The 24,364-nt window shown below is 40.0% G+C and overlaps 2 protein-coding genes across 4 annotated transcripts in view; one reads left to right on the plus strand and one right to left on the minus strand.

Moving 5' to 3' along the window:
• fip1l1a (FIP1 like 1a (S. cerevisiae)) overlaps positions 1–19,523 on the minus strand; it is a 37,472-nt gene extending 17,949 nt beyond the window's left edge. For both annotated transcript variants that reach the window (XM_037771268.1, XM_037771267.1), the window contains exons 1-9: positions 19,312–19,523; positions 18,065–18,125; positions 15,497–15,543; positions 14,741–14,830; positions 14,540–14,655; positions 14,298–14,374; positions 10,971–11,073; positions 10,786–10,885; positions 4,283–4,337 (exon numbers count right to left, since the gene is read on the minus strand). In XM_037771268.1, the coding sequence (XP_037627196.1) occupies positions 4,283–4,337; positions 10,786–10,885; positions 10,971–11,073; positions 14,298–14,374; positions 14,540–14,655; positions 14,741–14,830; positions 15,497–15,543; positions 18,065–18,125; positions 19,312–19,381 (719 nt within the window). In that variant the 5' untranslated portion in view covers positions 19,382–19,523. The remainder of the gene's footprint in view (positions 1–4,282; positions 4,338–10,785; positions 10,886–10,970; positions 11,074–14,297; positions 14,375–14,539; positions 14,656–14,740; positions 14,831–15,496; positions 15,544–18,064; positions 18,126–19,311) is intronic.
• Positions 19,524–19,578: 55 nt separating this feature from the next.
• The window catches only part of scfd2 (sec1 family domain containing 2), a 130,539-nt gene continuing 125,753 nt past the window's right edge, over positions 19,579–24,364 (plus strand). Inside the window, exons 1-3 of one of the 2 annotated variants that reach the window (XM_037771249.1) lie at positions 19,579–19,640; positions 20,614–21,424; positions 23,297–23,465. In XM_037771249.1, coding sequence (XP_037627177.1) covers positions 20,695–21,424; positions 23,297–23,465 — 899 coding nt within the window. In that variant the 5' untranslated portion in view covers positions 19,579–19,640; positions 20,614–20,694. Of the gene's footprint in view, positions 19,641–20,480; positions 21,425–23,296; positions 23,466–24,364 lie in introns of those variants that run through there. The other variant, XM_037771248.1, reaches the window with a different exon arrangement.

The following is a 24,364-nucleotide window of genomic DNA, read 5'->3' on the forward strand; positions in this document are numbered from 1 at the left end:
TATGTGTATTTTATAATTTTATGTCTTATTTTATTTATTTATTGATTCATTCATTTATTATTTATTATCTTTTTTTAAAAAAATCTTCTGATCTACTTAATTTGGATGTTTGTTATATTTTGTGTATAAATGTTTGCATATTATTGGAAAAAATTCAATGAAACTATTTGAATACAGCTGTTACTACCCTCTGTTATATTGGGATATTTTACTGGAACATGTATCCCAATTGGCATCTATACAGCGCTCAGTTTGGACCATTTCAAGCAAAATATAATCCTGCAAAAAAACAATAACATAGTCAGATTTAAAACAAAGAAATCAAATCACATAACTGCAGGAGAATTATTAAAATCAGCTGAATTTCAATGTGTTTCTGGTTTGTTGTTCTTTCCAACATTATATTGCAATATTAGACTGTTGAGAGAACGTCTGCTTCTGATATTGTCTTAGCTATTTAACCATTAAAGCCATGTTTGTGTTACAGTCTGGCTCTGCTCTGTGTCCAGAGGCCCTGTTGAGACTTATCTCGCATTACATCTTTTTAGTTCTGTGATCAGCTGTCAGGAGGATTTTGGCTTTTCTGTTATGTTCCTTGTTTCAATCATTCGTTTAGACGTTTTATTTTGTTAAAATCACCTCATGTGTCTGTTTTGACTTCCTGTCTAAGTGATTGTCTGCCCCGCCCTCATTAGTTCCACCTGTGTGTCTGATCTGTCTGCTCTCTTAGTGTATTCAGTGTGTTTCTTCTGTTTCATTGGTGGTTCGTCGTCGCTCCAGGTGTTTCACCTGTTTTTCTCTTGTGATAGTTTTTCTCTCCTGGTGTTTTGAGTTTCTACTTTATTTCTTGTGACTGGCCTGTTTCCTGCCTGTCTGTGGACTTTCAGCTTGTAAGCCTTTTTCTTTATTAATCATGTTAATTTTCAGGTTCATACTTATACATATTTTGGGTTTCTACTAGAACATGTTTACATGCTTTAATGTTAAAAAAAACACATTATTTTCCTCATCCTGTCTGTCTGAATATACCTGTATTCCCCCTCTGTCTGTAACGCTCTGTTTTAGCTCCTGTCTCTCTGTTAAATCACATGTTTTCTTATCTAGGCAGCAGACAAAAAATCTGACTGGGTTGTTTTATTTCACAGCTTGAGGGTTGGTAGGAACTCCAGAAACCCAAATATTTGAACACAAGTGCTGAAAAAGGGAGTTTTTCATGATACGTCCCTTTAAACTGTAATCATCCTGCTGCCGTGTCAGTTTGACTAATCCACCAAAAAAGTGGTTAAAATGTCCAAATGTAGATTTTTAAACTACCTTGAATCCCCTCCAACTACTGCCAGTCATCATCATTCAACACTTCCTGTGTCTATGTCTCAATTAAAGGCCCAGAGGGACCAAACCAACATCAGAGAACTAGTTGACTAGAACTAGTTGATGAAGGCCGACTGTTGCGTCGTCTCACGTCGCCTTTGTCTCGGCCAAAAAGTTGCACTCGAACACACCGCAAAGACTACAGCCGACGGCCAGTTAGCACGTACGTTCTGCGCCTGCGTGACAGGAAATAACTCTCCACACCAGCAAGCGGCGGTAGTCTGTATTCATCATTCAAAAAGGGAAACAGGAAGACCGAGGATGGCGGATATACAAGCCGTTTTTATGATACGTACATGAAACAAAGCGGCGTCTGCCGACCATTTTCACACCACTCTCACTCACCACTTGGCTTCATTCCAGATGTTCATGTCGCTGTGAAAATATCCGTGTGTTGGAACGATCAGATGAGATGAAGATGAAAAATGAGAAGGGCCTTCTGTGTGTGTCCTCTTGACTTTACTCATCGGCTTGCTTTCCTCACGTCCGTTTCTCTTCTTGTGCACTGATTCGTTTAAGCTGAACAGCTGACATACTTGCCGACCTTGAGACCTCAACAATAGGGAGGATTTCAAAACCTCTAAAAGTCTCCCGGTAAAGTCGAGAGGGTTGGCGAGCTCCGCCGCCGATTCAACATGCTGAATCTTACGAAAAGTTGCAGACTAGAGCCGACAGTGCGGGACACACCGCAAAAACTAGGCCGACAGACGCTCCCAACCGCCCGAAACTGGCCGACCGTCAGCTATACAATTATTTTCCATGAAAGCCTTTTCTATGTAAATCAGGTAGAGGAAGCGTAGTGTTGGGCTTTGATTACACAGCATGCCAACATCTAGTGGTTTGATTTGTTCAGCGGTGCTTCTCCCCAGTGATGACTGCACTTTTTCATTCGACAATTACATTAGATTCAGTCTGAATGTGAAACCATGACTGTTCAGCAGCAGCATGATGCCACTAATCTGTCTATAAAAGCACATCATTGGGCCCTTGGCCCGGCACACAGCGTGGGGGCGCCAGGGCCCGGATCATGCCAGGAATACCTGCTGTTCCTAATATCCTCGAGGGAAAGGCTGAGCAGCAACGGTGTGCCAGGCGCTATCTGTGAATAGACTCTACTCCACACATGTGTGTGTTGGAGAAAAACGTTAAAAAAAGGAAATGATTCATAAAGCGTACGGGGAGAAGGCTGGCAGAGTTCAGAGGAACAGTCGGTCCCTGAAGGATGTGAGGATTTGGCAGATGGACTGAGATGTGAAGAAAAAGCATCCTTTAGGACAGAGGGAATTCAGACACACACAGACGGCACATTAAACAGAGCAGGAATGAGAAGAGAGGAAAAGAGATGAAGGGACAGGAAGCTAGAGAGACGGACAAACAGACAACATCCAAGAGAAACAAGATGAGCAGCAAACTAAACTGGAGAGGAGCTACGTTCAGAGTGCTGCGGTCCAGCGTGGCCCACTTGTGATCTGAGTGTAAATTAGAGCTGAAATGTGGGAGTTTGCAGACAGGTTGTGACATAGATCGGAAGAGGGGAGTAGTGGATGCCTTGGATACTGATAAACAGCCACAAACAAGGTTGCTGTCTTGCTTTCTACCTTATTTGGCCATCGGTCCGGCTGTGAGATCAGCCCCCAGAGCAGAGTGATAACACTGATCCAGCTCAGTAATGTCAGAAAACCGAATAACGGGTCGTCCTTTAGTGTCAAATAAGAGCCACTGGGTCTGCCTCAGAAATTAGGAAACTGCTTCCAGCAGCGATTATTCTGTGTTTCAGCACTAATGCACCTTTTTATTAATGATCTCTATTCCAGTCTCTGACTAATGTTTCTCTTTTTCTTCCCACATTTTTTGCTGAATGTGTTTCTTAGCCGTGGCTGCACCTGAACAGAGATCAGTGTGCTGTTTCTCTGACGGTATCTTCATCCCACCTGCTCTCTAGTTTCTCCTGCTCCTATTATATAGACCGCTGCAGCCGCTACATATGGCACGTTTCCATCAAGCAGTTCAGTTCGTTACACATTAGAACGGTTATTTTTGCATTTCCGTTAGTTGTGGATGGTACCAATAGAACCGTTCCAAGCGAGCTGAGTCGATACAGGAAGGTGGCGTTAAAGCTTCACTAGGCAGTATATGTTTGGCATCATTGGGCAAAATTTCCATAATAACCTTTCATTTGAGGAGAGAAATAGGCATTAACGTAACAGAATATTGATTTATATTAGATCAGCGCTGCCTAGTTTGACCGTTTGGTCGGAGTTCATGAGTGATTGACAGCCGGCTCTCAAAGACGGCAGATGGACAGCAGACCTCAGATCAGCTCTTACTGCTTGTTTTCTTCTGGTCTGTGAAATCTTGCAGATGCTGTTAGGAGCACCGGAGGACACATGATTTTTTTCAGGTTACCTGTTTCATGTACTGCTGTCACGTCATAGCGACCGTTTTATAAAAATAACTTTTTTTAATCATATTTGCTCGAAACTTGCCTACTTCAGCTTTAAAACTCTGCAGACCTCTGATTGGTCAGAGAAAATCATCTCTAGAATCATCACGAGCATGACACAGGACAACCCGCGATTTTTAAACAGCCAAGCTACCGGCAACCGACCCATATTTTTAAAAATAGCAGCTCGCAAAACAACTCGTACACTACGTAGACTACGCTGTACAGTTGACGAAGTGCAGACGTTTCTGTGTTTGGTTGCAGTTGAAATGATTCAGCGAGTGTCTCGTTGAAGATGATGTCACAGCAGTTTAATTCCCGCGTATTATCTGCTGTGGAAAGACGGTTAGAGAAAAGGACCTGGTAACAAAACCGATTCGAGCAGAGCAGAGCCGTACCATGCAGTGGAAACACGGATATACAGACCTCCTGTAGCAGTTATACATGATGACACATTCATAGACTCACCTGTCCAAAGCAGCAAACTGGGAGGGAGGAGGGGGTCCTGATTGGTAGAGGAAAGCTGCGTGGAGAAGAAGACAAAACCGTGATTATTGAGTCCTGACAGGGACCAGGTTTACATCAGATTTTATATTTTAGGATTTTAAATAACGTTACACCCAACCTGAAACTATAAACCTGATAAAACCACTTCATGCTCTTCAAAAAGAAGAACATTAATCCAGATTCATTTCCATCCGTACATTTCAGGTGTTTGTTTTGTCCTAAAAATTGTGGTCCACATTGAAAAATGGCTGAATCTTTTCTTCTTTCTTATTGTATGATTGTGAAATTGGCAAACAACCACAGTGTAACCGCCATCAGAAATAAACTACTTCTACCTTTGACTACACGAAGGTACATGTTTTATTTCAGTACAACTAACACTAAAAAACAACTGTTGAGAAGACGCTACTACAAACACACTGCGTTACCATGGTTACACACTGGCACTTTTTCTTGTAAATTTATGACGTCATAATTTCGCTAATTTGTGAGTTTTTTCTTGGAAATTTTCCACTTTAATCTTAAAGAATATCCAAGTTTTTTCTCATAAATTTACGATTTTGTAATCTCGCAAATTTGTTCTTTTCTCGTAATTTTTACAACTTCAATCTAAGAGTTTTTTCTTTGAATATTACCCTCTCCCCCAGCTCTGTAATTATTCTTTTTTGTTTTTGTTTTTGTTTTACCTGGCCTGGCCCTAATACGCCGTGGTACAGATGCTCTATTTTGCTTTAGTACGGTGGATCTCTGTTGTCTATGGTGGGCACAGTCTGAGAGACACATATATAGAGGAAACCCCCTTCATTTATACTACAATGCAAATACAATAACACAATGGATGCCTCATTGCAATGGTTTTCTTTTCTCTGCCCTAGTTTGAATTGTCTAATTCAGTGCAATGCAGTCGTTTTCACTGCCAACTCCGCCGTTAGCCTGAGGAAAGAGTAGACTTCAAAACTCTCGACATTATTTTGGGTTTTATCATTATTTAAAGCTCGCTAACTGGATTTGTGCCTTTGCTGAAGATGAGTTTGTTTCATCAGACAGTTTGAGCAAAAAGAGTTCCGGTGTTGGCAGTAATACAGAGACAGGGTTTAATAGGAGATTATGCTGTGGTATTTACTTTGACTAATGTTACTAAATACTGTGTGCTTAAAGGGGACATATTATTGTTCACATACATTTGGGTATCTGGAGTTCCTACCAACCTACAAACTGTGAAATAAAACAACCCAGACAGTTTATTGTGGGCTGCCAAAATCAGAAAACATGTGATTCAACAAGCCAATCAGATTTGGCTCCACTTCCTATGTCACATGCAGGCTATTTATTTTTATATATATATATATATATATATATATATATATATATATATATATATATTACAATATACCGCCCACAGTTTGAGAACTACCTTTGCAAAGGTGCTCCATATTTTTCTTCAGCCCGTTTGCACAAAAAGGCGTATGAATGTCACAATAATGCGGAAGGCATTTAGGGTGCAGTACAAACACCTGAAAGCCGTGTAAGAGTTAGTCACATAGAATAAAAAGTGAGAAACACCACTTATCTCAGGCGGAAGGGGAGGTGGATGGGTCCAACAAACACAATTGTTAACCAGGAGACCAGTGTTTGTGATGTGTTTTCCATATTCATGTTACGTTGTTTTCGTACATATTTTACTTAGTGTACCTACTTACTTTAAGCCCAACCATGATGTTTTTCCTAAACCTAACTAAGTGGTTTTGTTGCCTAACTGCGACCGTTATCGTAGTTTTGTTGCGTATAATATATAACAATGAAATATCTGTGTAATCTAAAAGAGACAGGCGTTTAAAACGGAGCGTTTCAGTCAGAGGGTGAATACAGGTACCTTCAGACAGACGGGATGAGAAAAATAATGTTTTTTGAACATTAAAGCATGTAAAACATGTTCATGTAGAAACCCAAAATACAAGTATGACCCTGAAAATGAGCATGATATGGGACCTTTAAATTACTTGCAGCATAATCTGTAGGCAAAACATTTGAGCAACTTGGCCTAGTGGCAGATTTAGAACATATATGTTGTTCAAATGCAAACATTTCAAATCAGATCAATTGTTTTTGTAACGCGAATGTTTCAATTAGGGCTGTCAAAGTTACTTGCGATTTTTAGGTTGTAGAGGGCTGTTAAGTGTGCGATCAGTGTGTCAGCAAGCATTAATAAAATGGAACAAATAACAGGAACGCAGGCCACAAATTCGAAAACATCCCCCATTACCACCAACATAACCTTATAATTTATGGCCCTACTTAACGTAGAGACATTAGATCAGCCTCAAAATGTCACCGCAACACAATGTGTCCTTCTTTCCTTTCCCTCCATCAATAAAACACAACGAGTCAAACGGCTGGGTGCACAGTTAATGGTCCCACTTGTAATAATGCTCACATTTTACGTGACCAAGCAACACAATCAGTTCTGAATCACACACACACATATAGAGAGAGTCCTTTGAAGAGCCGAGGCAAAAACACACATTCACATCTGGATACCATCCCGTCTTTTTTCCATGTAGACCCCTAACGTGAGAGTGGCTCCGAGCAGTTTTCAACAGCGTACAGAACACACACAAAAAGCTGGTTGAAACAGGAGGAAGCATAATAAGAGCTGTTGGAAGTTCAAGCCTGAATATGAAAAAGGAGCGCAGCGCTCCGCTGCTCTGTGAAGTGAAATGTAGAACATCTTCCTGCCCTTTCAAATACAAGTCCCACAGAGTTGAGAGGGCCTGAACTGCTCGCTATGGAGGACCGACCCAGCGAGGCCTTTGATACTTCAGACACCTGAACGCCCGAGGGAAGACACACACACATAAACCTCCGTCAGTCTGAGGAAGAAAGGCCTGGAGTGTAGTGCTGAGGGCGATTCCTTTCAAGAAAACAAACCAAAAGACAACGGTGATTCATCAGGAAGTGTGTGTGCTGCATGCAAACAAACACAAGAGATAAGGATTCCTTGGAGAGCTCCAGAGCAGAGCTTCGCCTCGCTGATCCGCCAGCCCTCGCTGTTTCAGATGGGACCAGCCAAAGACAAGGTGGTGGTGGTGGGGAGGATCTTTCACGTGGTCCAGGTCAACACATTGTCACTCCCAACTCGTCAAATACCGCCGCTTAGTCGGAGCCCCTTGGCATCGGAGACCGACACACGGGGTACCCCTCTTGCGTTACTTTTGGACAGACCCACTTCCTGGGAGCCGCCACCGACATCACGCTGCTGGAGGCCCAGGTCGTTTTGCTGGGCCCGCGGGAGGGAAGGGAGGCACGGGAGAACCAGACTGTCAAACCGTGCTGCAGTAAAATGAGGTTTTCTAAATGTAGTCTGTCAGATGCAGATTTGAGAGCAAAGCTGCTCATGGAAAACTATCGATTTTGTCCACAGGGGCCGCCAAAAACAACACAAAATGAAAGTTCCTTGTAGCTTTAAGTCATTCAATGAGTAAATAGTAGTATTTCTATGTAGAAAATACTAGATTTATGTATTAAAAAGTGGTTACAACTGGAGCATGTCTTTCCCACAGTAACTGTGTGCTGTACAGTGCCTACTGCATACACAAACAGACTTCCAGTAAACACCAGCCCGTACACACACATGCCATCGATGTTAGCGTGAGTGAGTAATTGTTTCTACCTGTGGTGATCTCCAGTGAGTGTTTGATGGGGGCTGCAGCTCCATGCTTGGCAGCGTATGAGAGAGCTAATGGCTGAGGGCTAATTGCAGCCGATTGTGCTTGCGTGGCTTTCTCTCTCATGCTAATGTTTCACAGAGCTACAGGCTGCAGGCTTTTAGATGCAGTTGATATTTCACATCGAACCACATGCTGTTGTTGTTCTGCACTACAGCAGAGGTCTGACTTTTCTCTGATTATAGGTAAAAGCTACCGTTTCCCACACTCTGAGACGCAGCACACTCTGAGGCACAGCAATCTGCAGTGACAGTGTCCTGTAAAGAGCTTAGCCTTTAAATGCTGGTCAATTCTTCCTGAAAAACAGCTGCTTTCTCAACTGCAAAACTCAAAATAAATACTGGGTGCAGACTTCTGATGAGTTTCTTTTCTTGGAAATGATGACAAAGCCTATATGTAATTGGATTTTTTTAAAGTTACTAGGAAGAACTTTAATTGTGTTGATTTTGGCCATCACTGTAGACAAAGGCAGTAGTGTTTACGAGCACCAGACTCCCTTTAGAAAACCTCTCATTTTACTGCAGCAGGGTCTGACAGTCTGCCCCGCTTAAGCCGAGTTTATGCTCGCTGTCGTGTCCCCCGAAGCCGGGTCTGGGTCTGTCCACGGTGGGCTGGTCGCTGCCGGAGGCCCCGCTGAAGTCTGAGCTGAAGGAGTTTCTGGTGAACCTGCAGGATTTCAGCTGATTTCATGTGGAATCCGACCCGGTGGCACCGATGACTTATGGTCCACCATAAGTGGTCTTTCTTACTTTATATATTACGTCACTAGCTCTGAAGTTAGACTTCCGTCATTACAAAACACTGCACTTTCATGCAGGCGTGTCATATCTACGTCTCGGCGCCACAAACGTGACACTGACAGGATTTCTTCAGGTTGACAGGAGGGTCTATTACACGCTTTGCTGTGAGACTGGGCTGGTAGGTCATATGGGGGCATCAGTATTAAACTGACCTTTTAAATAGACTGTTTCATAACCAGTTAAGAGTTCCTCACAGTAACTTTAACACATTAGAGGTCAGTAGTTCTCATCAATAACTCTGATCTGAGGGCATCTGCTCCGCTGTGATCTTCAGTCAGTGTGCCGGTGGAAGGACACTCTGTGTTGCAGCGCTGACTGTAGTGACCCACTAACCGGCTGTAGAAGCATCAGCTGCAGCGCAGAGCAGCAGTCGGCCTCACCTTGGCCGTGCTGCACTGATAGATGACATAAGAACAATCCTGCAATGACACAGTTCCTCTCCAGAACCTGCACCTATCAAACACACTCGGCATCTAATGTGACCTCAATGAAACACAAACAAAAAAATGAAAGAGAAGAAGTCCCAGCCCCTTATTTCCCTACGTCCTATCCCCTACGCTACGTCTGTTCAGCACATTTCTCCTGCCACAATATGCTCGCCCAGCACTTTTCTTTTTTTTTTTTACCAGGAGCTATTTTTATCATGCTACACATTTGCATGACAAAAGCAGGCCGGGCCTATAACTTAAAGAGAGGGGAGTGGGCTGGATAAAAGCAACGCAAATACACTTCAAAGCTGGAGTTGACTGTTTAAAGCTGCAGGATGTTTGATATTTTGGTTGTATTAGCGGCTCTGGCACGGGTTCACCAGGCAGTGTGGGGCTCACAGGGGGGGTGAGGGGGTAAGACGGGGGCCTCGACCGGCTCATCTATTTTGGAAGCTTTGAAGATGAAGATATGGCATGTGCTCAGCTGTGTGCTTCCTGGATTTCTATCTGATTCACTACAAAGACCAAGAGGAAGTCTAGAGATTGACATCACCTGGACTGGTTGGCACCGCAGACACCTGCCTGCAGGAAGACATATATCCATAGGATGTCTTCACACGCACACACACACACACACACACACACACACATGCACGCTCTGTTCACCTCTGTCCTTCAACTCCACGGTATTATTTATTATGACACGTGTTGCAGCTTCACAAACACACATGGTCAGATCGCCGTTAGTCATTTGTGCAGCTGCGTGATGCGTGATGCGACCCAGAGGGGGTTTTAACGGAGCCCTTTCACCTGAAACCTCCATGTTCCACTCAAATCTACTCCCCCAGCTTCTTAAAAGACAACTCATCTGTTCATAATCACACCATCAGATGAGAAAAGGCAAGATGCACGGATATTTGCTTATTAAAGGGGAACTTCACCCACAAAATGATCATTTGTATATCAATGACTCACCCTGTTTGACCTTGAACTCTCGAAGAAAACTTAATTTTCCTGTCTTGATGAATTGAAGTAAATGGGGGCCGCGTTTAACAACAGCAGAACTATATCAAAACATCCGTTTACTCACACAACTCATGCAGTAAGTGTCATTTATCCAGTTGTATGCTCACTACTTCCCAAACACCTGCATCTTTGCCAAAACCGGATGATTTAAAAGTAGGTCTGTCAAAGTTAACACAATAATAACGCGTTAACACAAATTTGTTTTAACGCCACTAATTGCTTTAACGCTTAACGCAACTTGCGATCTTTAGGTTGCAGCTGGCTCAGTTTTAAAGCTAGATTGAAGATACTGGCATCATATGAAACCTAAAGAATCCATTGGTACCAACCATGTCATACCAACTTGGTGCAAAGGAGGTTAAATAACTCTCCAAACGTACGCTAAATTTTGGCGATTTTGTGGGTGAAGTATTCCTTTTAAGTGTATGGATAATGTGAATGAGCATGTATATAAATAAGTGTGTTTCTTTCTCCCAGTGACTTACTTGGTGGAGCGGTGAATGCAAAGAGAGAATTGAACTCGGATGGAGCAGTCCGATGATGAGAAGTGAATCTATCCTCCTCGGGGGACGCCTCAGTAGCCGTCTGCAATGTAAACATACAGTAGGTGTTAATGACTTCACTGTCTTTGTTTTTCTCACTCACACACACACACACACACACACACTACCTGAGAATTGTTTCCTTCATCACTGAGATGTTGGCGTCGGCGACGGCGTCCTTCCACTCTGCCGCCGGATCCTGGTCGTCCTCCAATCACATCACTTGGATGTCTGTTGATCAGGTCACATGATAAACTAAAATCACATTCAGATACAGCGCCAAAAATAACAGCAGGTGAGCCTTTTTTTTAAAATATAAGTCATTTTTTATTTTCACCTTCTGATTTGAAACTTATATAACACTTTTAAAAACAGTCCTAATCTCACTCCCCATGTCCCGACGACAACCCATCGCAGGTCCATTAACGCATTAAACCTCCTTATCTGGGTCATCTCGCCTTCTTCACCAAACAGCCCTTCACAGTCCTAAACCCCCACCACCCCCCCATCGAGCCTCCACACACACACAGATGGGACAATAACCCCTTTCTGTCACTAGGACTTAATCAGCAGCAGAGAAAAAAAACAACGTACAGAAAAAAGAATAACAACTGCGTCTCAATGGGGGAAGAGCTCGGAGCTCCTTAATGTCTCTTCTGCTCAGTTCAGCTTTCAAATACACAACAAATACACATTCCATCACAATAGCTTTGTAGGAAGAGAAAACACTTTCTTTTTTACATTCTGATACAGCATGAATTTAAAATCATGACTGAATGAATCTGACTTACATCCCAGAGGAGCGCCATATTGCTTAGTAGGCAATATCAGTGCACACAGATCAACAAATACAGCAACATTTTCCGACTCTCAAAGCCTCATTGAACACATCACACACTACATTATGCTACAGAACGACTTCCTGGTTCCCCCCTCCGGTCCGGCTCTGTCACTCAGGAACAGGGAGACGTATGACGCCACACTCAGATCCACATGACCTCCCCCGAGGGGCGACCTTGCAGACGGACGGAGGAGGACAAATGTTGAATTAAGTGTCCAGTCGTGCCAGAAAGCATCCTCGACAACCATTCAGCTAAATGGGAGTGAGTTTTGTGAGTGTGTGTGTGTGTGTGAGCAAAAGGCATTCGGTTCAGCACCTGGCCCATAAATAAACACAAAATGCATGCTGGGACTGGACGCTATTTACTAACATGACAAGCATCTGCTGCTCATGAGTGTACACACACACACTGTAAAGCACCATGAGTCCCGTCTAACAGCCGTGTCTCCCACAGGCTGCATCTCTGCTGCTCCAAACTTCCTCTTAAAAGATTCACATTAATGTGAAGAGGACGAGACGCTGCACGCCACTGAGGGAACACATTGACAACACAAAGCTGACCCCATTTAGATGGGTATGGTTTTTATATTACTCTTTATTACTCTTTCTCTCTGTTACACACGTAAAAGAATTGTGTATTGAGAAAGTATTACGCTCCTTTACTAAAGTAAAAGTACCAATACAACAATGTAGAAGTGCCCACTTTCAAGTAAAAAGTTTCAAAAGTAAAAGTACTCATTGACAGCAGAATGACCCCATCAGAGGGTTCCATTTGAACATAGACTGTATATAAGAAGTGGACGTAGTCACTGTGATGTCATCCATTGGTTTGTGGGCTGCCGTTTTGAAGCCTCGAGTTCGCCGTCTTGGTTTGTTGCAACCAGAAGTGACACGAGAAGGTGGAGCTAAGTACAACCAAACACTGAATAAGACATTTTCAGTCAACCAAAAAGGTTATATTTAACTTTGATGAAGTGAAAACACACTGTGAAAGGGTTAAAGTTCTAAGACAAAAACACGGACAACTCCCAGACCGGACAACGCCGTGGTAGCGACCTGTCAATCACAAGGTAGCCATGCCCTAAAGCATCCCCTGCTTTATGGTCTATTTGACTCTAAACGGGACCATAATTTACTAAATGAACATCATGCTGTACTGAAGAAGACTTGAAACTAGCGATTGAGACCATAAACTCATGTTTACAATGTTTACTGAGGTAATAAATCAAGTGAGAAGTAGGCTCATTTTCTCATAGACTTCTATACAATCAGACTTCTTTTTGCAACCAGAGGAGTCGCCCCCTGCTGGCTGTTAGAAAGAATGCAGGTTTAAGACACTTCAGTATTGGCTTCACTTTTCAGACTGCGGAGGTAGCCATTGCATTTGAACCGCGAAGTCGTAATTTCTGAGTTCCCAGTCAGAAATTTGAACTGTAACGCCCCCTGAAGTGGGATTTCTGACTCGGAAAGTCGTGAGAACCTCACCAACCCCGACCTCAAAATCCAAGATTGCTGCTCCGTGCATCAACAGAAGTGGGAGCTGCAGTAATATACTGCACTTAACAGCATTTCTGTCTTATTTGTGTCTCACTAAATCATTTTATTTTTTATTTTATTGCAAAACAAAAGACTAAACACTAACAAGTCCTGCAAGAGGAAGACAAGAACGGCGACTACAGACCAGATAACATACAGAAAATGTCTCATTAAATCAGTCGTACACTGTCCAACTCCTATCTGTTGACATGTTGTTACGGTGTTTGTGTTCACAAAATACCACATAATGTGTTATTTTCAACTGGTATTGCTAACAATGGCTAACCTGGCTAGAACTGGTTTTGCTAACTTTTCCGACTTATTATCGAACGACTTCCGGAGTAAATGGAACGCAGCGATAGTAAACGGATCAGTATTACATGTGAGCAGTATTTTCATGTTGCAGCTGGTCAGGGTGATATTTTAATCTAGATTTTAATCTATAACGATATCTCTTATTTTATTAGTTAATTATAACTAATAGCTACCGCCGTTGGGTAATTGTAGGGCAGTAAAAAGTACAATATTTCCCTCTGTAATGTAGTAAAGTAGAAGTATAAAGTAGCATAAAAAGGACACAAATTGAGTTCAAGTAATTATTTACTTAGTTTACAAATTGGGGATAAGATATTGTTAACAGAAAAAAATTAAAATTATAAAAAAAAAATGTAAAAAGAAAATAAATAAAAATAGTAAAAGAGGCTCTTAGACTGAAAAATAGTGTGACATATTGTTCATCCTGAAGCTCTAAATCAATAATTTGGACAAATCCCTTCCTACTCTGTGTGTGTCTACACACCTTCTATGAAACTCGCCTCCAGCCGCTACCAGATGAACATTAGTCTCTGTTTACCTCAACACTTTGCCATCCCTTGCCAATACAACCCTATAATGTGCTGAGCCCGTCTTAGGATCAGAGAAAACAGATGGCAGCTGGCTGATAGTTGTTGTGGCACAAACACACAGAAACAAGCAGCTGGCAGCTTCTGCAGCTCTGAGATCAGAGTTTAGAGAGAGAGGGACGGACAAAGCCCTGAGGACACAGACAGGGACGGGAGGTAGGAGACATGTCACCAACCTGGACGTTAGTGTAGAGGAAGGATAAACAGGACGGGACTCTTCTTCTTCTTCATGTCTAGTGCTCCCCTTCTGGACCTGAGTGGAACAACAACATCGTCACATTGCTCTCTGATCTGCTCATGATTCATTTGTACTCCACATTAAACCAGGAGCATTAATATCTGCTGTGATTCATGTCTTCAGATTAATGTTCTCCCTCTTCAGTTTAAAGACCACTGACTAAATCACATCGTGTCTTACGGTGGTTTTAGTGTGTGGTTTTCTATTAGCTGCTCGGACTTTGGCCTGTTTGTCGTGGTAGATGTTCCAGCTTTCTTCATTAAAACCGTAGTTAAAGTAATCTGAGATGTCAGCACCTAGAAGCAAAACACAAACTAGTAATAGTATAGAGAATATAAAGATTCTTACAGAGAATAACCTAGATCTACAGCCTCTACTTACCAGCTCTCCTCCACGGCTTTCCCTTTTTAGTCTTTCCCTTTTTAGTCTTCGCCTTTTTAGTCTTCGCCTTCCGTCCCCTAGTATCAGTAACTGTAAAACATTTGACAGGATTTAAGCTGTCTGAAACAAACACCTCACAATCACCAAGGACTTTAATGTTGAGGATTATTATTTCTTCATTTTTAATAAGGCTTTCAGACTGTTTCTGTTTCTGTGGTTCAACGTCACGAGAGCTGACGGAAATTCATGCTGTCTCCTTTTTTTGGTAGTGATATATTATAGCTAAAAAACAAAAACTGAAATGAATTAAGTTAATTTTTTATTTTTTATTTATTTATTTATTTATTTATTTATTAAACCGTGAAATATTGTTTCAGTTTAGTTTTTTATTTATTTATTTATTAGTTTACTAACAATATTTTTCACTGCTTATTTTAGTTTTAGTTTCAGTTTTAGTTTACTATAATAATCCTGGTGCAGAAGTCCACTTTTTAAAGTTAAATACTCTCTGGGTCATCTGAACAGTCAACATGCTGTTTCATGAAAGATCTGTATTGAAATTAGGCTGTTTTATGAAGAGGCTAAAAGTACCTTTTTAACAACAGGAACAAGTATGAGCTGTGTGTTTTTGGAGGCTGATTGCTTGTCATTTTTTTGCCTGATGAACAGAAGAAATATACAGATCTTCCTGGTGTTTCTGTCTTGTGTGTGTCGTGTTGTTTCGTCCCTAAAAGGTGAACTAGAGCACCAACTCACCAACTGCCTCTGCACTCGTTCCAGCATCAGCTTCCACATTCCCAGAGCTGCAATAACATTATCAACACGGTTATCTCCATCATCATGACACACTCAGAAACGCTGCTGAGTGCTAATAACCTAATTTCAAATGGCACCTCCACATACAGGACTAATATATCACAAAAACAAACAAACAATGAAAATATCTCAAAGCTACATTCTGACAGAAGTGGGTTCCTGACAAACGACGCTCATTCATATTACACCCAACAGGCAAACAAACACAATAACAGGCTGAAAAACTCCATATTATTTTGTCAGAAGATGGAAAGTAAACAGTTATACTCTCGTATGCTGCGGCTGGTTACGCAAACACCCACTGCTTTCATCAGCACCGTCATTGTCACCATCTTCATCGTCTGGGACAGCTTCCAAATTACCCCATAAAGCAAAAGAATAATAATAATATCCACTTGCATATCAAAACGCACTTTATTTGACAGGCGCCGGGACAAAAAATGCAAAATAATGCAGGCAGTAGATAATAATGAGAGAAAGCAGCTATTTTTAGGTGAGAGCTTCACTCAGACTTCTCTTGTCAGGACCAGTTACAGGCTGAGTGCCCACTTTCACAGACTCTTTAGAGAATGATATTACCTTATTATAAAAACACATCAGCTCCACAGTCACTGCAGAGGCAAACAGGATAAAGACGCCTGAAAAGACACACACCTTTAAAACACCTATTTTATATGGAGAGATGGCTTATGTTCTGTTGGAAAAGGTCAATTATGACTAATCTTTTATTATTAAAAACTGTTTTAGGGCTGCAACTGACTTTTCATTATTGATTAATCTGATGATTATTTTCTAGATTAACTGACTAATCGTTTGGTCTATCCCAGTTTCTTAATGGTGCTATTGATAACATTGATAACATTGATAACATTGAGCCACTAGATGTTGTATTTTCCCTCCCCGTTCCATTGCATTTAGGCACCTACCGTCAATCTCAGCCATTTATCTGTTTTTTTCCACACTAACTGTCGACCCAGAGACACCGCGTGATACCAACGTCATTTTACTATTGGCTTGCAAGTCTTGTTAGAAGTGGGAACCAAACTTCAGATATCTTCCACAGAGATAAACAAAACATTCATTTTGGACCCGCCAAAAATGTTTAAAATGATTCACTCACAATCCTAATAATTTTTTCAGGAAAAGCCATACTTTTATTTCGCACCTCGTATAAAAGGTATGTGGATGTATTATTTGTAAAAAAAATAATATTCGTCTTCATAAAAATGTTGTCAATAAGACCTTTAAAGTTCAAGGCGATGTCTGTAAATGTCTTGTTTTGTTCGGATATTCACTTTAATATGATATAAAACAGAGAAAAGCAGGAAATCTCCATATTTGAGAGGCTGAAAAACAACATTTCTGTCATTTTGCATGAAAAATTACGATATATATATATATATATATTGTTTCTATTATTAAAATTTCCCCTTGTTTATATTGTTCCTATTTTTATATTTCCTTGTATTTAAATTGTTCATATTTTGTTTCACTTTTGTTTTGCTTTTTTACTGTGTTGTATTTTGCTTTTTTGTTTTTACTGATGCTTCTTGTTTTTTGCACAATCCCCTTTTCTGTTGTACACTGGAAATTTCCTGACTGTGGGATTAATAAAGGAATATCTTAACTTATCTTTTAATGATTATGAAGTCGGTGATTATTTTTCTGTTGATCGACTAATCGATTAGTCGACTAATCGTTGCAGCTCTACAATGTTCAGGTGTTGTTGGGATTCTTGAGGGCTTTAAGTGAACCACAAACAATGTGTTTCGAATAACTTACACATTCAATTTAAGTCACAAATGCAAAAAAAGACTGAACTCTCACAAACAAAATAACAACACTGTGTTTGAAGTTTTGTATGTTACTGTAACTAATTGTCAGGTTATAATAGAGGCAGGAGAAATGAGACCACAGATGCCGTCAGTGCTCCAGTTGAGTGGCTGCTTACATCCACATTTCCCAGCTCATAAACACTGCCACCCATACTTCTTAATGTTGCACTTGGCTGGTGCCGTCACACACAGGTATTGTGTGACTATAATGATCACCATCATCACTGTACTGTGAAAAGTGTATTATATCTTCATTACTGTAATGCAGTCGACTCTAATTGGAAGTGAGCACGGCAGCACAGTTCAGTCTGACTTTGTTCTAATGGCCCGTCTAACCCGTGTGTATTGGAACTCTCAATACTCAATTCAGTTTATTTTTATAGCATCAAATCCTAACAGAGATTATCTCAAGATGCTTTCAGACTTCAAAGTAAGTGGTAGGTATTGAAGATTTGAAATATAACAGTCTCCCATACTGTATCATATCATTATTTCCTTGTGCTTATGGGAAGAAAAATAGTGGTGAAAAAGTATAAAATAGAAGAAAATGGAGATACTCAAGTACCTCAAATTAGTACTTAATCATATGCTTCAGTGTACTTAGTTACTTTCCACCACTGGTAACAAGTACAGTGGGGGTATTATGTCTCAGTATGACACACAGTATACACACCTGGTTGGGATTTGAACCTCCTCTGTTTCCTCCTTGTCCTCTGTGGTCATTTCATAAATCCCTGAAAAATATATAACAGCCATCATCAGTTATGATCTCTCTAGTTACTCACATTATGTACATTTACTCAAGTACTGTATTTATGTACAATTTTGACATATAGGCCTACTTGAGTATTTCCATTTTATGCAACTTTATACTTACTCCACTCCACCTTATATTGTACCTTTTTACTCTACTACAATTATCTGACAATTTTAGTTATTTTTTACATAAAAAAAACAACATATATTAGGCTATATGCTTATATAATATGATATAATGCAGTACTGCTGTATACTACTATCTACAGGGCTTCTACAAAATATCTTAAATTGGCTCCATATTGATGAACTACGACATTAAAATACTCTTACATTTACTTATTAGGGATAAAAACAGAATAATAGCTTATAATATTATTTTAACGCTTTGAAAGGAGCCATTCTGCATAATGAGCAGCTTACTTTTACTTTTGATACTTTAAGTAGGTCTACATTTTGCTGTTTTACTTTAAAGGTCCCATATTGTAAAAAGTAAGATTTTTTCATGTCTTTTATATTATAAAGCAGGTTTAAGTGCTTTATAAATACTGTTAAACTATCAAAACGCTCAATATACGGTGAAATACACACACAGACCGTATTCAGAAATTGTGCGTTTGAAACAAGCCGTTAGGATTTCTATTTATATTTAGACCATCACACGGTTTTAAATGTAAACATTCTAAATGTGTCCCAGTTTATTTCCTGTTGCAGTGTATGTGAATAACATCAGCTGACAGGAAGTAAACATGGACCCAAACTGTTGCCTAGCAACGCAATTCTCTTGCAATTCCATTGAAATGCACTAAAACGGAGCGTTTCAGACAGAGGGTGAATACAGGCATATTCAGGCAGACAGTATGAGGAAAATAAAGTTGTTTTTAACATTACAGCATGTAAACATGTTCTAGTAGAAACACAAAATACAAGTAAGAACCTAAATATGAGCATGATATGGGACCTTTAACATTTTGAATTTAGTACTTTTACTTGTAATGGAGTATTTCTAACTGTGGTATTTCTACTTTTAATTAATCTAAGTAAAGGATCAAAGTAAACACTACTTCCTCCACCACTGGTTAATCATATTATTTCTTATTTATGTTGAAAATGGATAAACTAATACATTAAGATGCATTTAACGGTTGGTCTGTGTAAACTTACATTGATATAGTTTTCCCTCCTCGTCTTCTTCTTGGACAATTTCAGACTCCGACTCCCATGAACTGTACATGTTAATATGGAAAAAGGGAGTTTTAAAGTAATTTACACCCGGATCTAAACAAACTAACTAGTTATAAACGTGTGGTAATGTCTGATAGTTATTAGCCAGAGTGATCCTGTCTGTCTGTCAGTGTCAGTTAAATTGACATCTCAAGGCGTTGCTATGGAGACAATTAACGTTGTCATTGGTCAGAACGTCTCGCGCTGTGTTGACCAACCGCAATTAACCGCTGATATAAACAGACATTATTTTAACATGATTTTAAGAGGTTAGTTTACCCTTTATTCACTTTTTAAGATGTGTTTGTGCTCCTTTTTTTGTGTAGTTTATTTGTATTTATTGTTAAATTAAATAATTGTAAATTAATGTCGAATTGAGGCCAATGGTGAAAAATAGCTCTGTTTTCATCACCATTTTTATCAATTGAGTTTTGTTACTTCCACCCCTCATAGTAATATTACTGTACTGTGTTGGTAAAATAAATAAGAAATAAAATAAATAAATAAATAAATAAATAAATAAAATAATAAAATAATAAAAATAAAATAATACAAACATTTGTGCTTCTTTTTTTGTGTAGTTTATTTTTTTATTTATTTTCCCCCCCAAATACTCCCAGTACTGTTGTATTGTAATGTCGAATTGAGGCCAATGGTGAAACATGGAACACATGCATTTTCATCACCATCATTTTTTTATCAATTAATTTGTGTTACTTCCACCCCTCATAGTAATATTGCTGTACTGTGCAAAGTCTGAAAAATGTTGAAAAACAAAAGTCTGAAAAAAGTCTGGAAAAAATGTCTGAAAAACAGACTCTGAAAAATGTCTGAAGAAAAAGTTTGAAAAATATTGGTAAAAAAAAAAATGTCCCAAAAGAAAGTCTGAAAAATTTCTGAAAAAAAAAATTCTGACAAAAAAAGTTTGAAAAATGCTGGAAAAAAAGACTCTGAAAAATGTCTGAAGAAATCAAATTAAATTGAATTGACTTGCTAATAATATTAAATGAATCGATAACCCTGAAATAAGCACTTCATGCGAGTCTGCATCGGTCTGGATGCTGCTTATCGCCATAGCAACGAGCCAGAGTTTGGATGACGTATTAATGCTGCGACGCGTGCTTGCCACGTCACCATCAAGAGACGTTGTTATTGTTGGTTCTAACTTACTGTATCTCTCATATCTGATGCGTGTTTCACGTCGTTGCTTTTGACTTAACGCTGAAATTTCTCAACATGTTGACGTCGGAGGGTTTCACGCAGTTCCCGCTGCAGGTGTGGGAGAAAGTGGTGCTGCCGAAGGTGAAGAAAGCGGTGGTGTTTATGGACTCTGAGTGCTCGGAGGCTCTTCACTGGAGCGGAGGAGCTGCTGTGTTACTGGAGGCTGGAGCCAACAACCTAAAGGAGTTCTCCAGCTTTGAAGCGGGCGGTGTGACTGAACCTAAAGCCGTGTTCATGGTGAGCTCTCTACTGAAGGGCAGGACGGTGGACATCATCAAAGACATCATCTCCATCAGTCACTTCCAGTACTGCGTCGTCTTCACTACTGTAGCTCACTCAGTGCACCTGTTGGCCAACCACATCACCTCAGAGATGGATGGGAAGCCAGTGTTTGAGCAGTTCGAGGAGAAGCTGTGTGAGTGGATGGGCAACATGAACTACACCGCTGAGGTCCTGCATGCTCCTGTTGTCTTCAGCCAGGTGTCTCAGCAGCTGCTCCTCACTCCCATGTTCTCTCACCTGTTCCCACTGCTCACACCTGACCTGGAGGCGATCAATGCGAAGAGACCAGAGAAGAAGAGGTTTGGAAGTCTGGTGGATGTGGATATGAACTCTCTCCCTACTGAGCTGCAGTTTGAGATCAAGTCCTTGGCTTCAGGTTTGAACTCAGTGTTCGAGGCTACAGGTATCAGAGAGGAGAGTTTTGCTGTTGGTCCAATGAGTCGCATCATAGCAGGAGAGCTGGCCAGTCACCCACAAGCAAAGAACAGGAGGAAGACTGCAGCTAATAAAGCTTCCATCATCTTTATGGACCGAACCATGGATGTCACAGGTGATAACTTCTTTTTAGGACCATGTTTTGTCTTGTTTTGACAGACATTCATCAGGTCATTGACATTCTTACACAATTTAAAGGTCCCATATTGTAAAAATTGAGATTTTCATGGCTTTTATATTATAAAGCAGGTTTAAGTTCTGTATAAATACTGTGAAAGTATCGAAACACTTAATCCACAGAGAAATACACACAGCCCGTATTCAGAAACTGAGCGTTTGAAACAAGCCATCAGGATTTCTGTCTATTTGTGATGTCACAAATCTACAATATTTAGACCATTTCACTGTTTTAAACATAAATATTCTAAATGGGTCCCAGTTTAAATCCTGTTGCAGTGTGAATGACATCAGTTGACAGGAAGTAAACATGGACCCAAGCTGTTGCCTAGCAACGCAATTTAGTTGCAATTCCGTCGAAATGCGCTAAAACGGACTGATTCGGATGTCACAGGTGATAACTCCCTCCTGTTTGGACCATATTACATCAATTCATTTGTTTTGTTTTTATTGAACATTGTGAACAGACAGACATTCAGCAGGTCATCCACATTCTTACACAATTAAAGAATTTAGTGTGTAAAAAAAGTCAAATGTATTTCTATAGCACATTAAAAACAACAAGTGCTTTACAAACAAAGCAGACAACAAAAACATGCATATACCCAGGCATAGATCAAGATCAAATTGACGAATAATGCAAAAATTAATAAACAACCATTATAAAAGGCCAGTTTAGTGGCACATGAAATTCATTCAAAAGCTAAAGAAATGATGTGGGCCTTGAGCTGTGCTTTATACGACTCAGTAGAGGAGGCAGGTCTGTTGTGGTGGGGCAGTTTGTTCCACAGACTGGGTTCTGCAACAGAGATGGAGCGGTTGCCCCTGAACATCGGCTGAGCCTGAGGGAGGACCTGAGTGACCTAGGTGGGGTATAGTGAATTAAAAGGTCAGATCTGTAAGAGGGAGTGCTTTATAGACAAATAATAAAGTCTTAAAATTAGGTCAGAAATTGACAGGGAGCCAGTTGAGGGGGAAAATATGCTCACGTTTATGGGAACCAGTTAAAAAAATGTCAAATGAAATATGAAAAGTAAATAAATTAAATATAAAACATAAGGCATCTAAACTTAATACATTAACAGTAATATAAAAAAGTCAATATGCCGGCTTAATCAGAGGCTGAAAAATAAAAATAAATTAAAATAATTCTTTAAAATATAACAATGTATGATTTTTCGTTTGTCGTACCGGTTAATGTTTATACATATGAAGAGTATTAGGGCCAGGTATAAGGAAAAAAATAAGAGGAGGAAGATCTTTTATTTTGCATTTTGAGAATAAAGTCGAAATGTTGCAAATAAAGATGAAATTTCAATTTGATTTATTCTCGGCATTTCGACTTTAGTCTCGAAATGCAAAAAAACTCCACCCTCCTCTGATTTATCTTATGTAATGCCTGGCACTAATACTGAAAATTCAACCTTATTCTCAACAGTCTGACTTTATTGTCAACATTTTGACTTTATTCTCGAAATGCAAAATTAATATAAAAAAACCTTCTTCTTCTCATTTTTCCTTATGCCTGGCATTAATACTCTTCCATAATCTATGCACAAATGTAATTCAACTAGAATAATATTAAAGTTTGGGAAGGAATTAGAGAATCTTGCCTTATGCGTGTGAAAAGTATAAGATTTGTAACTCAAAGGTTTATTGTCTGTTGTTTACTGTCTGCTGTTCTTTATTGTATCATCACAGCTAAAACTGCATAAAGACCAGTGTTCTGGTACCAGTATATTGATGTTGATGTGTCACTGACAGCTGTTACCACATACTGAACAGATGTTTGGTCATTTCTGGTTCTCAGGAGCTGTTGGTCACCATGGCGACAACCTGGTGGAGAAGATTCTGACCGTGCTGAAACCGTTACCTGGTCATGTGACAGACGTACAGGTGGACATGCTGGAGCTCACAGGTCTGCAGCGAACCCCCCATTCCCAGAACACGGTGGCCCCCGGCTGCCTCGCACAGACCCAGTGAGTAACTCTGATCATAGACATTTATTTGTTGATTGGTGTTGTGTATATATACACACCAGCCATGATTTGAAGCATTTTTTATTTTAAACATGACGGCGTTATCATCTGTATCCGCCGTATGAGAACAGCGTAGAGCGACGGATGTGAGCTAGCCAATGGGGCACGGTCACATGCACGAATATGCACTAAAAGCACACATGGCTGAACCGGCTACATGTAAATTGAATACTTTGGGTTTGGACTGTTGGTCACACAAAACAAGACATTTGAATACATCACATATATACATACAGATATACTGTACATATACGTCATATATATACATACATACACACAAACACACACAAAATAAAAAAAGAACAGCGTTTCCCATTAGGAGAGCACAAAAGACCTCACAAGCTCATCAGACGTGGTGTTGTAGTGTCAGCTACATTAAGCATTCAAATAATAAACATTTAAATAATTTCATATTACATAAATTACGTTTCTAAAAAGAATAACAGGAAGATCCAGGGTTTGAACTTGCCAGCTGCCTGATGTGGTCTTTCTTTGTGAGGTTTGTATCCTCTGGGTGCTCCAGTTTCCTCTAGAGCTCAAACAATTGGTCGACTAATCGATTAGTTGATCGATGGAAAAATGATCGTCAACTATTTTGATAATCAATTAATCGTTGAAAGTAATTTTTCATGCAAAAATGACAGAAAATGCTGTTTTCAGCCTCTCAAATATGGAGATTTCCTGCTTTTCTCTGTTTTATATCACATTAAACTGAATATCTTTTTATCTTTATCTTTTATCTTTAACTAAGTATCATTTAAAGACCCTTGGACTTTAAGAAACTGGGATGGACATTTTTCACTTTTTTCTAGACCAAATGATTAATGTAGAAATTAACC

The sequence above is a fragment of the Sebastes umbrosus genome, chromosome 5 (assembly GCF_015220745.1).
Source record: "Sebastes umbrosus isolate fSebUmb1 chromosome 5, fSebUmb1.pri, whole genome shotgun sequence".
Lineage (NCBI taxonomy): Eukaryota > Metazoa > Chordata > Actinopteri > Perciformes > Sebastidae > Sebastes > Sebastes umbrosus.